This window comes from Gadus macrocephalus, chromosome 4 (assembly GCF_031168955.1).
Source record: "Gadus macrocephalus chromosome 4, ASM3116895v1".
Taxonomy (NCBI): domain Eukaryota; kingdom Metazoa; phylum Chordata; class Actinopteri; order Gadiformes; family Gadidae; genus Gadus; species Gadus macrocephalus.
The window spans coordinates 2412345-2424844 of NC_082385.1; the positions used below are offsets into that span (position 1 = coordinate 2412345).

Consider the following 12500-nt stretch of genomic DNA (forward strand, 5'->3'; position numbering starts at 1 on the left):
CCAGGTAAAACGCCAAAGACTCCCTGAAAGACTCAAAACTCACCTGTTCAGCGTTCACCTAGACTCTGCATAGCCGTCCCGTCCCTCCCGCCCACCATGTTGTACGTCCTGGCACTTAATGTACGCACTTAATGTACGTCTGCAGTAGCTGCCATCACTGCTGTATACAGGGAATGGGTTAGCCTAGCGATTGTTAGTACTTGCACTTGGTTCTATGGACATCTTTACGGTACCGACATCGACATATTGTTTCACTTCTTATGACAAATGTACTTATTGTAAGTCGTTTTGGATAAAAGCGTCTGCTAAATGCTCTAAATGTTGAATGTAAATGTAGGTAGGTCGCGGTCCACCAACTTCTCTGATGCTAGCAGCAAGCTAACCGCCTCTCATTGACACTGGATGGTTTGTTAGGGGGAAATTTGGGGGAAGGGGAATTAGGCTTGTTTACGGTCAGCTGTAACCGAAACTTAAAAGAACGTGCAAATAGATGCATAGATATCTATATAAGATAAGAGATTTATATGTATAGATAGTATTTTCGTTTTGTGTCACAGACTGTGACAGAGATGGCTATCTCCATGACTACCCCATTCATGTTTGAGAGAATGTACAGTAACGTGATGATGACTGCCCTGAGCACATTTAGCACACTTGTGCAAAGCTTCTGCTTAAGTATGCCCTTTAAATACTGCTGAGTGTCAACAGAGGCGCAAATTAATATTTAACTGGTTCTCCCTGAAGCATTCGCCCGCTTAAGGACCAGTTCAGCGGTATATTTAGCATACAAGTATTTGCAGATTCGAAGAAACAGTCTGAAACCTACCGACTGTTTCTTTGAATCAACTGACTGTTCCTTTGAATCAACTGACTGTTCCTTTGAATCGGCAGACTGTTCCTTTGAATCAGCAGACTGTTCATTCTAATCAACAGACTGTTCCTCATAATCGAAAGACTGCTCTTTTTAATCGACAGACTGTTCCTTTGAATCGACAGACTGTTCCTTTAAATCGACAGATTGTTCCTTTAAATCGACAGACTGTTCCTTTAAATCGGCAGACTGTTCCTTTGAATCGACAGACTGTCCCTTGCAATCAAGGCTGTTCCTTTAAATCTGCATATTGTTCCTTTGAATCAGCAGACTGTTCCTTCGGATCGACCGACTGTTCCTTCAAATCGACAGACTGTTCCTCGAATAAACAGACTGTTCCTTTGAATCAACAGACTGTTCCTTTAAATCTGCATATTGTTCATTTGAATCGACTGTTCCTTTGAATCGACTGTTCCTTTAAACCGGTCGACTGTTCTTTTTAATCAACAGACTGTTCCTTTGAATGGACTGTTCCTTCGAATCCGCAGACTGTTCCTTTGAATCCAGCCGACTGTTCCTATGAACGGACTGTTCCTACGAACCGACTGTTCCTCTAACGACGGCGTGTGTCCCTCCAGGTGCTGATGTCTCGCTCCGTCATGTACGCCATGTGCCCGTTCGCCGTGGCCTCCGTCGTCTGCTCCTTGGGGAACTTCCTGTTGCCCATAGAGACCAAGGGCCGAGCGCTGCTGGTGAGACCCTGCCCGCGGTGACCTTCGACCTCTGCTCTATTCCGTCGAACCGTATGTCTGACCTCTGACCTTCTCCCCTTTCTCTTTTCAGCAATCCTCCTGAAGAACACAACGACCCAGACACCGCAAGACACTCCTGTGAATAAGAGAAATATTAGTTGTTTAACGCTGTTTGTTTAATTGTCATTAATAATTAATTACAAAAACACACTCCTTTGCCCTTGTCTCTAATTCATTATTTCATTATTTTTTTATATCCCCTTCTTTTTATATCCCCTTTTATATCCCCAAAACTTGAAGTATTAAAAACTACAATATAATTTAGGCGTTGTTCCGTGGTTGGTGGTGAAGGCGTGGCGCTCACCCACTGTATATTTAAGTAATTCCTCCGCGGTGTCACACCCATGGATTAGCACGAGGCTCCCCCGCCCGGCGGCCCTCTGGCAGGCAGAGGAAGCAGGCGAGCCTGGGGCTTATGGGGCCTTAGACCACAGCATTGTTCAATGCTTGATCCCGATTGGTCCATATCTTTTTAAGGGTGTGCATTATTTCTCAATACAGGTCACTTTTCACAATTTCAGTGACAAATAGATGTTACTCATCAAACATTAAAAACAAAGCACCTCAGAAGAATAATACGATTTCAGCCGATTAAGTAGATGGAACCCCATTTTAATAAAGATAAAGTAATTATTCACAGTTGGTCACTTTAATATAAATGGAATAAACAACTCCGGTCTCTCATGTTATTAGAAAATATTGTACAAAGGGGGAAGTGAGGTTCCTTTTGCATATTTCTATTTTTATTATTAAAGGCACCCAGTGCAACTTTCGAGGCTTAAAAATAAACATTCAATTTCTAGTCTTTTTTACACGTAGTAAGTTTCAATAACTCCATACCATTACATACCGACATTTAAGCAGCAAAGATGAGATGTCGTTGTGTGGTGAGAACTGATACAAAATCGATAACAACAACAATGCCGCCATTTTCTTTATTTTTTGTAACCTACAATAAATAAAGCAGGCTTCCAGTCAATGAAAAAATGGCTTCTCCCCACCGGCGATTGTTGTTGTTTACGATTTTCTATCAGTTCTCACCACACAACGACGTCTCATCTTTGCTCCTTGAATGTCGATATGCAATGGTATGGAGTTTTTGAAACTTACTACGTGTAAAAAAGACTAGAAATTTAATGTTTATTTTTCATTGAATGTTTACATAAAGTTGCACTGGGTGCCTTTAAACTGTCCCGTTTCTCTAGCTCACACTCAGCTCAGACTATTGTGCCGCGTTTCCACTGCAGGCTGCGGAACGGATCGGATCGCAAAGGTGCGGTAGGGAGGAGGCGGTACAGCCCAGCTCAGTTCCGAAGTCGCGTTTCCACTGCCGACAGTACCCTTTGTGGTAGGCCGGATGTCGATCGCCGCGGCAGCTACGTAAACATCGTAAACAACGTCTTCCTCCCCAAGAATGCAGACGAACGTCTCCACCTCCTTGTTCGCCCAAGCAAGCGTTTTACGCGACATGTTAATTGTAAAGAATAATACCTCGAGGCTACTGTTTGTTTGTTTTTATCCCCGAGTCACCCGGAAGTGATGATTCTGTCGACCAATCTACGGAGGGGGTGTGTAGCTAGAATTTTCCGGGACCCTTTCAGGCATCTCGTCTCGTTTTCGGTACCCCAACGGAGGAGTCCCGAGAACGAGGCCGGAACGGGTACGGCAAAGTCCGGGTCACGCCCACTTTTGGCGGTGGAAACGCGACCTGATCCGCACCTTTGCGATCCGATCCGTTCCGCACCCTGCAGTGGAAACGCGCCATTACTCAAACTTTTCCACTGAAAGAAACTGGGTTGGTTCGGGCCTAGAGGTGACCCCTCGGTGACCTCTGACCTGGGGGTCAACCCCTGGCAAGCCAAACCGTGTATGAATCAACCCAGGGCGTATTTTTGTTGAGCATCCAAACTGGTAATGATCAATTATTATAATTTTTAAGGTTGATCTGTTTTCTATAGTGATAAAACTACGTCAAAACTGACATTTCTTTTTCTAAAGAAGATGGAGACTGGGACTTGAGTTTGGCCTTGGGTCTCCAACACACGTGTTTTGATTTGATAAACGTGAGGTCTTCGTCTTGAACAGCACGCTTCACTCACTCACTCACTCACTATCTCTCTCTCTCTCTCTCTCTCTCTCCTGCTCTCTCTCTCCCACTCTCTCTCTCTCTCTCTCTCTCTCTCTCTCTCTCTCTCCTGCTCTCTCTCTCCCACTCTCTCCTGCTCTCTGATCCTCCTTGACTTAAGCTTGTTAGTCGGCCGTCTGCGTCCCTGACACCCATCAGATTAGTGTGTGTGTGTGTGATTTCAAGTTAAGTGCTGTGTGGGAGGACTCTGCCCCCCACCCCCACACACACACACACAAGCCCACTTTTATTCTTGGCTGTATTGTTGTGGACAAGTGTGTGTGTGTGTGTGTGTGTCGGGCATCCACGTCATTATGATGGCAGAAACGTCTACCAGTCCAAAGCAGTGTCCACCACTGTGCACTGTGCAGTGTGAATGCGTGTGTGTGGGTGCGTTTGTGGGTGTGTGTGCGTCTTAAAGGCGTACGTACACTGATGTACCGGCGCTTGCGGACGGCAGTCTGTTGCACGGCCGCGTAGCTGTAGGCAGCCATCTGCAGCAGTGGCTAACCACGGGACTTAAACCCCTACCTGGAAGACAGCCGCCAGAGACGGATTTATCCACGGCGAGGACGACGGCGCTGTTGAACGGTAAGTCCAAGATCTCTCTCTCTCCCTCTCAACCACCTGTCTGTGTTTTAGTACTCGCCGAGTGAGCCTCACCTGTATAGAAATGTACTCCCGTCGTGATGTCAAAGTGATGGCGTCATGTTGTGCCGATTCTGGACAAGGTCGACTAGCAGAGAGTGTTATTTCGGTGGCATGACAAGCTGCACATAGTTGGAACTAACCACTTTCAGGAAGAGAGCGAGGTATTCTCTCAGCTAAGCTCGGGAGGCAGAGCAGGTGGCCTTGGCACCGGAAGGTTGCCAGTTCAAACCCCGTCACCTCCGAGCAGAGTGTTGAGGTGTCCCTGAGCCCAGACACCTCACCCTAACTGCTCCTGACGAGCTGGCTGTCGCCCGGACGTGGTTGACTCCAGCGTCGGTGTGTGAATGTGTGTACGAGTCGTTTGGGATAAGTGTCTGATAAATACCCTTAATGTAAATGGTATAGAGCAGCGTTTCTCGAAAACCACGGTTTCGGGTCCAGCATGGACGGAGTATGGAGGAGTGGTAGAACTAGTTGTATCACAGACCGTTTGAATCCACACCTCACCTTTGTTGATTCGTGCATCAAAGACTCTTTGACCAATCAGACCGCAGAGTTGACCGTCAACAAATCACACCTCAAAGCACGCACCACTTCACCTCCATCTCATCTCACTGAGGGAGGTGTATGTCAACCTCCGACCGGAGTCATGTTTGTGTTTAGGATTATCTCTGTAGGTCCGCGCTGTCCTCAGAGGCTGGGGGTCAGGCGTTACTACAGCCTGGGTCAAATCTGTTGGAGAGAGAGAAGGCTGTATTCAGACCGTCCATACCTGACACCTTGTGTGTCCCAACCAGGTGAAAGGTTACTACCTGGGCCTTCGAACTGTGCCGTGCTTGTATTTGCTTCTGCTGCGCTGGCGAGGAGTGACCGCATTCTCAAATCTGCATCTTCATAACCCGCACAGGAGCGTTCATTGTTCCTCACAATCAGATAGCGTTGATGATGAGGAGACTGGAGAACACAAAAGACAGCTCATGTGACGCAAGCTCTCTCTCTCTCTTGCTTGCTCGCTCTCTTGTTCTGTCGCTCTCTCTGTCTCTCCCGCTCGTTCTAGCTCGCTCTCTCGCTCGCTCTCTCTTGTGCTTGGCGGGGATGGAACTGTGAATGTATAGAGTCCATTGTGCACCGTCACACACACACACACACACACATACACACACACACACACACAGCGTCCAGAGACATTCCCTAACCTTCCCCGTGGCGTCTTTTTCTCCTGCTGTTAAACACAAACTCTGACAGCCACGGACAAAGAAAGCCCAGATAAAACTACAAAACAACAACAACAGAAGAACCCAATGCAACACCTAAGGGCACCTTGTCTTTCAACCTCGGTTTCAGAGACACATCCGACCAGACACCTGACCTCTCCCGGGTCGACCCCTCGATCCAGATGTCACACCTTACGCGTTCATTTGTACTCGTACCTTTCCTTCTAGGAACGGCCAATCAGGCGCAGCCGGGAAAAAGGCCAAGCTGGAGTCCGGCCGGTGACGTCATCATCAGGAGGAGTCGCCCCCCCACCCCCCCCCCCCCCCGCTTTCCTCAGGGGCCCCCCGTCGCGGGGTCGCCATGGGCGACGGGGCCAAGGCCGACCCGGGGAGCCACGACGCCCATGAGCTGTTTGACGAGCTAGTCGGGGCCACCACCTGCAGGGCCACTCTGAGGGCCTTCGGCCTGCTCTGTGACCACCTGGGGGTCCCTGGAGGGGGGGCGGTCCCCGGGGCCCCCCGGCAGTGGCCCTTCTACCACACGGTCAAGCACCGGCTGAACTACTGGAAGGCCAACGCACTCTGGGCCAAGCTGGACAAGAGGGCGGCGCTGCCCGAGTACATGACGGGCCGGGCCTGCGCCGGCACCACGGTGAGACGCACACGCTGCTACCGCACGCACGTGCACGTACGCGCGCACAGGCAGACAGACAGACAGACAGACAGACAGACAGACAGACAGGCAGGCAGGCAGGCAGGCAGGCAGGCAGGCAGGCAGGCAGGCAGGCAGGCAGGCAGGCAGGCAGGCAGGCAGGCAGGCAGACAGACAGACAGACAGACAGACAGACGTAGACACCAAGCACACCTACACACACACAGACACTACAGTAAGACTCCCACGCCGTTACCACACACACCAAAAGCACACACACACACACACACACACACACACACACACACACACACATTTTCTTGAAGAAGAAAGACCATTCAATCAAATAAAAAGAGCCAACCGGTCTACGGTCGATATCGCTGCAGGGTTTCACATTACATCACTCGGGAGCGCTTGTTTCTCTGACGGTGTCTGTCTCCCCGGGGCCCCAGTGTGTGGTCATAGGGGCGGGGCCGGTGGGGCTCCGGACGGCGGTGGAGCTGGCCTTCATGGGGGCCCGCGTGGTGCTGGTGGAGAAGAGGGACGCCTTCTCCCGCAACAACGTCCTCCACCTGTGGCCCTTCACCATCCACGACCTGCGCGGCCTGGGGGCCAAGAAGTTCTACGGCAAGTTCTGCGGCGCCTCCATCGACCACATCAGTAAGTCCAGGTTTTTGTGTGTGGGTGTGTTTCTTTGTGTGTGTGTAGGTGTGTCTTTGTGTGTGTGTGTGTGTGTGTCTGTCTTTGTGTGTAGGTGTGTGTTTGTGTGTGTGTTTGGTCGTCCATTTAAACCATTATTAACAAAAAGACATCAAGACTCAAAAATACAAAAAAAATAGGAAATACGGTATTCAAGAACAATACATCAAGTAATTTATGCGTTGATCTGATGTAAGCCCCGCCTGGACCCAGACCTGCTGTGTGTGTGCGTGTGCGTGTGTGTGTGTGTGTGTGTTAGGGAAAAAAATTAACATTGTAATGAAAACCTTCAACATGTCCCTCTTAAACTGAGACCATTTCTTGCTATTTTTTGCTCTTGGTTCCGTGCAGGCATCCGTCAGCTGCAGCTGATCCTCCTGAAGGTGGCGCTGTTGTTAGGGGTGGAGGTCCACGTCAACGTGGAGTTCAAACAGCTGGTGGAGCCGCCGGGGAGCCAAGAGCGCCACAGTGAGTCCCCAGGCTCTGGTATCTCTCTCTAGAAACACGAGGACTAGGGCCTTCTTATTGTTTAGAACTGTAAACAAGCTGAACCTGATCAACTGGCTGTGACACACGGTCACGTGGTATGGTAAGGACCCGATGGAGTGAAATCACAGCAATGCAGAAGAGAAAGTAAAGTCTCTCAGCAACAGCGCCCTCTCTGATGAAACACCGCTATTGCAACCCAAGGCGTAACATCCCATTATTATTAATTTATACTATAGAACTGTATCACGATGTGTCATTTCATTGGGATACAGCACCATTCGAAGACGATAAACGTTATGAATGAATAGCCAAACGTTCTTTATATGCATGATGTATGCGTGTCTCGGTCAGAGGCAGGCTGGAGGCTGGAGGTTTATCCCAAGACTCATCCGGTCGGCCAGCTCGATGTGGACGTCGTTATTGGCGCGGACGGACGACGGAACACACTTCCTGGTAAAGAGCCAATCAAAACCAATGAAAACAATCAAATCAACAACCAATCAAAACGTTGACTGCCTATTGTAAAGTAAAATGCTGTTCAATGCAAATATCAACACTATGTGTCACATCTTGAATACTGAATGTACAGAGTATTCAATAGCCTGTCTCTAAGGGCTTAAACAGACCTCTTAGTCATTTGCTAGATCTAATCTATTGGAATCCTGCAGAGTTTTATAATCTAGCTTGATCAATTCAAAGCCCAATCAAGTTTTTATTTAATTCAAATAAAAAGTACATCTTAAGTAGGCTACTTTAAGCACTTCTTAAATGGCTGATTTGCAATCAATCTATATGGATCCAACGAGTGAGGGACCTTAGCTTAGTGCAGATGGAGCAAGGCAGAACAGCTAGAGTGCGTCCATCACGGCTGTTATAGGAGACCAGCCTGTGACTGACAGCCTCCTCTTCTTTGCGTCCGATCACAGGGTTCAAGCGCAAGGAGTTCCGCGGGAAGCTGGCCATCGCCATCACGGCTAACTTCATGAACCGCCACACCACGGCAGAGGCCAAGGTGCAGGAGATCAGTGGCGTGGCCTTCATCTTCAACCAGAGGTTCTTCCAGGAGCTGCGGCAGGAGACCGGTGAGTGAGCTAGCGTGCTCTCTCTCTCTCTCTCGCTCTCGCCCTCTCTCGCTCTCTCTCATGACATTATGCTTTGCCGTCTGGTTGATTCAGAAGAACGTAACAGCCTGCAAATAAAAGCTAACAAATGTATCTAATTTAAATGGAACTTTCCCAAGTTCTCTCACGTGAGAAAACATAGTAGGCATGGAGCTTTTGTCATTGTCTTTGTCGTTTCACGTTATTCACCTCCGTGTGAAATGGAAAAATTACTAAAGCAAACTTCACACAAAACATGTTTCGCCTTTCTCTGGTTTCACCCAGGGAAAGTTTCCCAATTAGGGGTCCGAGCAGCGAAGCTGATAGTCCCTATGCTGATGAATACGCCAGTGTCATAAAAAAAATGTGTGACGATTTTTCCAAACAAACAATTATTTCCGAAATTGTTTTTAATGTTAATACAAAGGATAGGTAGGCTATACACACCCAAGTTGGCGAATATTAACCACAATATTTATATTTTTACAAGCATGTAGTCTAAATATCAAAGTTTGTGAGGCTTCCACCTGTGAATGATTCAATGCGTTGCATTGTTTCTTGTTGTTGGGCGTGCCCTTAACCTGCGTCCGCGTCCCGGTTTGATTGACATGATACAACAGCCCGCCCGTCCCCTGATGACAGCCCTAACTGCTGTCCCCGCACACAGCTATTTGATTGAAAGATTATAAAACACGCATTTCATTAAAAAAGAAAATACTAGTCTGACTTTCAATAACAATGCGGGACAACGTCTCAATTTGCGGGACGTGTAAAAAGTAATGGAAATTATGTCCCACACAAAGCGGGAAATCTGGTCACCCTAGCCTCATTACGCACAAACTGGTGGCATGGTGAATAATTGCATCGACTTCATAACCCGGTCCCGACATCTTGGCACCTAAACATAGCAGAAACAACTATCCCTACAGTCTCTCTCTCCTCCGCACTAACAGCACTGGACGGGGCAAAACCGATACCTAAGAAAATTGGATGGAGGCGTGTTGTGGTCACACAACAACGTGGTGACGAAGTGTACAGTTTGCATATGAATGTGAAACACAGGGAGGGTTTTACATATGAGGGCGGCCGTCGGTCCATAGCCGCAACAAATCATTAAAAAGTGCCCCATTTAAAACTCTTGAAAGTCATCAGAGAGACACCTGGGGACAGGTTGAGGCAGAATAAGGCGGAGTTTTAATTTATTTTTATTTGTCTCTTTATATTAGGACTTCATTATCATTAATATCATGCATTTCGATTTCTCCATACAGTTATTAAGCACTTTAATATAACTATTAAAGTAATATCTGTATGGGGGAGGGGGCTCCACCTGCAGAGCGCAGGCGCTGCACCTCGCGATCCCCACTATTCAGTAATAAACAATACAATAAATATTTCATCTTATAAATTGGGAATTATCTAACCTGCTTTTTAATTCAGTGGAATTATCTGCTGCATTGTTGTTCTGGCGCATGTGCACATGCCTTGGCAGTTTTATGAGGTTGGAGTCTTGGAGATAAGGCTTATCTCAATGCATTATCTCTATGCATCCAGCCCAAAGAGTCTGGAAGTTGTAACGTCGGTGAACTGTGTCCGTGGGGGCGGAGCCAGGGGTAAGGGGAGGAGCCAGGGGTTGGGGGAGGAGAGAAGAGGACGTTTGGTTCAGGAAACGAAACAGAAACAAAAGCCATACGACGTCGAAGCAGTTCCCTCGATCAGGAGAAATATAAAACGCATTTTTGAACAAATAGTCTGACAGACAGTAACAACAAGGTAAGTAAAACAGCACAACTTTGAGAAAGTTAAAACTTCTCTTCCCGTTATGGAATTAGAAAAATATAATTGCTCAATACATAAACCTTGTCGTCTGTGTCTAGGGATGGCCTCTGCTATCACTTCCTGGTGTGAAGAGAACTTATCATGTTCCATCTGTCTGGATGTGTTCAACAATCCAGTTACCACTGCATGTGGACACAACTTCTGCAGAACCTGTATTACAAAGTTCTGGGATGAACAAGTCCAGTACAAATGTCCTGTTTGCAACAAGCTTTTCAACACAAGACCTGATCTACAGGTCAATACCTTCTTATCAGAGCTGGCTGCTCAGATTAGAACAAGTGTACGAGTAAAAGAGCAGCTTTTTGTTGAACAAGCAGAAGTTCCCTGTGACGTCTGTACTGGGACCCAGCTGAAGGCCGTGAAGTCCTGCCTAGTGTGTTTTACCTCTTACTGCCAAACCCACCTGGAGCCACATCAGAGAGTCGCTCGCCTGCAGAAACATCGGCTGGTCGAGCCTATGGACCGTCTGGAAGACAGGATGTGTAAGAAACACGACAGACTTCTGGAGCTCTTCTGCCAGACTGACCAGGTATGTGTGTGTCAGTTCTGCACAGAGGGTGACCACAGGTCCCATCCTGTTGTGCCTCTAATGGAGGAGTATGAAGTGAAGACGACCCAGCTGGGGAAGATAGAGGCTGAAGTTCCGCAGATGATCCAGGAGAGAAAACAAAAGATTAAGGAGATCACAGACACAGTGGAACTGAGCAGCAAAGATGCAGACAGAGAGATAGCCATTGGTGGCCAGGTCTTCACTGCTCTGATAGGCTGTGTTGAAAAGTGCCGGGATGAATTCAACCAAACTGTTCAAGAGAAACTGAAATCCACAGAGAAACAAGCTGATGACCTCATCAAAGAGCTGGAGCAGGAAATAGAAGATCTGACCAATAGAAGCTCAGAGGTGAAGCAGCTCTCACACACTGAAGACCACCTCCACTTCCTCCAGGCCTTCAGATCCCTGAAGGATCCTCCACCCACCAGGGACTGGACGACGGTGGAGGTCCGACCTCCGTCATACGTAGGGACCTTGAGGAGATCCCTGGATCAGCTGGAGGAGACACTGAACATGGAGATGAAGAAGCTGCGTGAAGCTGAACTGAAGAGGGTCCAGCAGTATGAAGTAGATGTGACTCTGGATCCTGATACAGCTGCTTCCAGTCTCATCCTGTCTGAGGACGGGAAACAAGTACATGATAGAGGTGTAGTGAAGATACTCCCAGACAACCCTAAAAGATTTACGAGGAAGATATATGTTCTAACGAGGCAGAGCTTCTCCTCAGGGAGATTTTACTTTGAGGTCCAGGTTAAAGACAAGACCTCATGGTATTTAGGAGTGGCCAGAGAGTCCATCAACAGAATCGCCCTGACCGAAGTGACCCCTGAGACTGGTTACTGGACGCTTGACTGTGACAAGGATTGGATGGTATTTAGAGATGACCCTGATGTCCGTCTCCCTCTGAGAGCTGAGCTCCAGAAGGTGGGGGTGTTTGTTGATTATGATGAGGGTCTGCTCTCCTTCTATGATGTGGAGGCCAGGGTTCATATCTACTCTGCTACTGGCTGCACCTTCAGTGGGCCTCTCTATCCATTCCTCTGCCCAGGCCGCCATCATTATGATGGTAACAACACTGCCCCCCTGATCATCTCACCTGTCAATCAAACAGACTAGGACCTTAGTTTGATAATAAAATAATCAAACAACCTAAACAACTCATGTTGTTCCATGAAGGATAATCTCTGTGTGAGATCTGAGAGATCTGCATTAGTGTCTCCTGCTGTCTTTAATGAGCGTTTCTAAAGGAATATAATGAATACAACTCATTAAAAATGTTAGATTACACTATTATTTGTCTGTTTTCTCCTGATTTCTTTTATAAATTGAACTTTATAAAATTGTTAACAGTTTTTACGTAGAACATCTTTAGAGGATTAATTTGTATAATAATAATTGTAGTTTATTAACTTTTCTATTGATTTTAAATTCTGAATAGTTAATGAAAAAACAATACAATGTTCTTTACACTTTGATTTTAATAAAAGGCAAAAAATGTATGGGCCTACATTATCATTGTAATAGATCATTTAAGTGAAATAGATACATTCCAGTCAAT

The 12500-nt window shown here is 47.2% G+C and overlaps 2 protein-coding genes and 1 long non-coding RNA gene across 4 annotated transcripts in view; all 3 read left to right on the top strand.

Moving 5' to 3' along the window:
- Window positions 1–369: 369 nt before the first annotated feature.
- On the top strand, window positions 370–1773 carry LOC132454982 (uncharacterized). Its single transcript, XR_009525046.1, has 2 exons — window positions 370–1563; window positions 1655–1773. It is a non-coding gene; the product is annotated as an uncharacterized LOC132454982 (long non-coding RNA).
- A 3869-nt stretch (window positions 1774–5642) lies between these two features.
- LOC132454942 (protein-methionine sulfoxide oxidase mical3b-like) overlaps window positions 5643–12500 on the top strand; it is a 23405-nt gene continuing 16547 nt past the window's right edge. The window contains exons 1-5 of one of the 2 annotated variants that reach the window (XM_060048559.1): window positions 5643–6265; window positions 6718–6925; window positions 7316–7432; window positions 7805–7906; window positions 8380–8535. In XM_060048559.1, coding sequence (XP_059904542.1) covers window positions 5975–6265; window positions 6718–6925; window positions 7316–7432; window positions 7805–7906; window positions 8380–8535 — 874 coding nt within the window. In that variant the 5' untranslated portion in view covers window positions 5643–5974. The remainder of the gene's footprint in view (window positions 6266–6717; window positions 6926–7315; window positions 7433–7804; window positions 7907–8379; window positions 8536–12500) is intronic. The other variant, XM_060048561.1, reaches the window with a different exon arrangement.
- LOC132454956 (zinc finger protein RFP-like) overlaps window positions 10196–12500 on the top strand; it is a 2903-nt gene continuing 598 nt past the window's right edge. The window contains exons 1-2 of the mRNA XM_060048601.1: window positions 10196–10326; window positions 10431–12500. The exon at window positions 10431–12500 is cut by the window's right edge and continues 598 nt beyond it. Of these exons, the coding sequence (XP_059904584.1) occupies window positions 10433–12058 (1626 nt within the window). The 5' untranslated portion in view covers window positions 10196–10326; window positions 10431–10432 and the 3' untranslated portion in view covers window positions 12059–12500. The remainder of the gene's footprint in view (window positions 10327–10430) is intronic.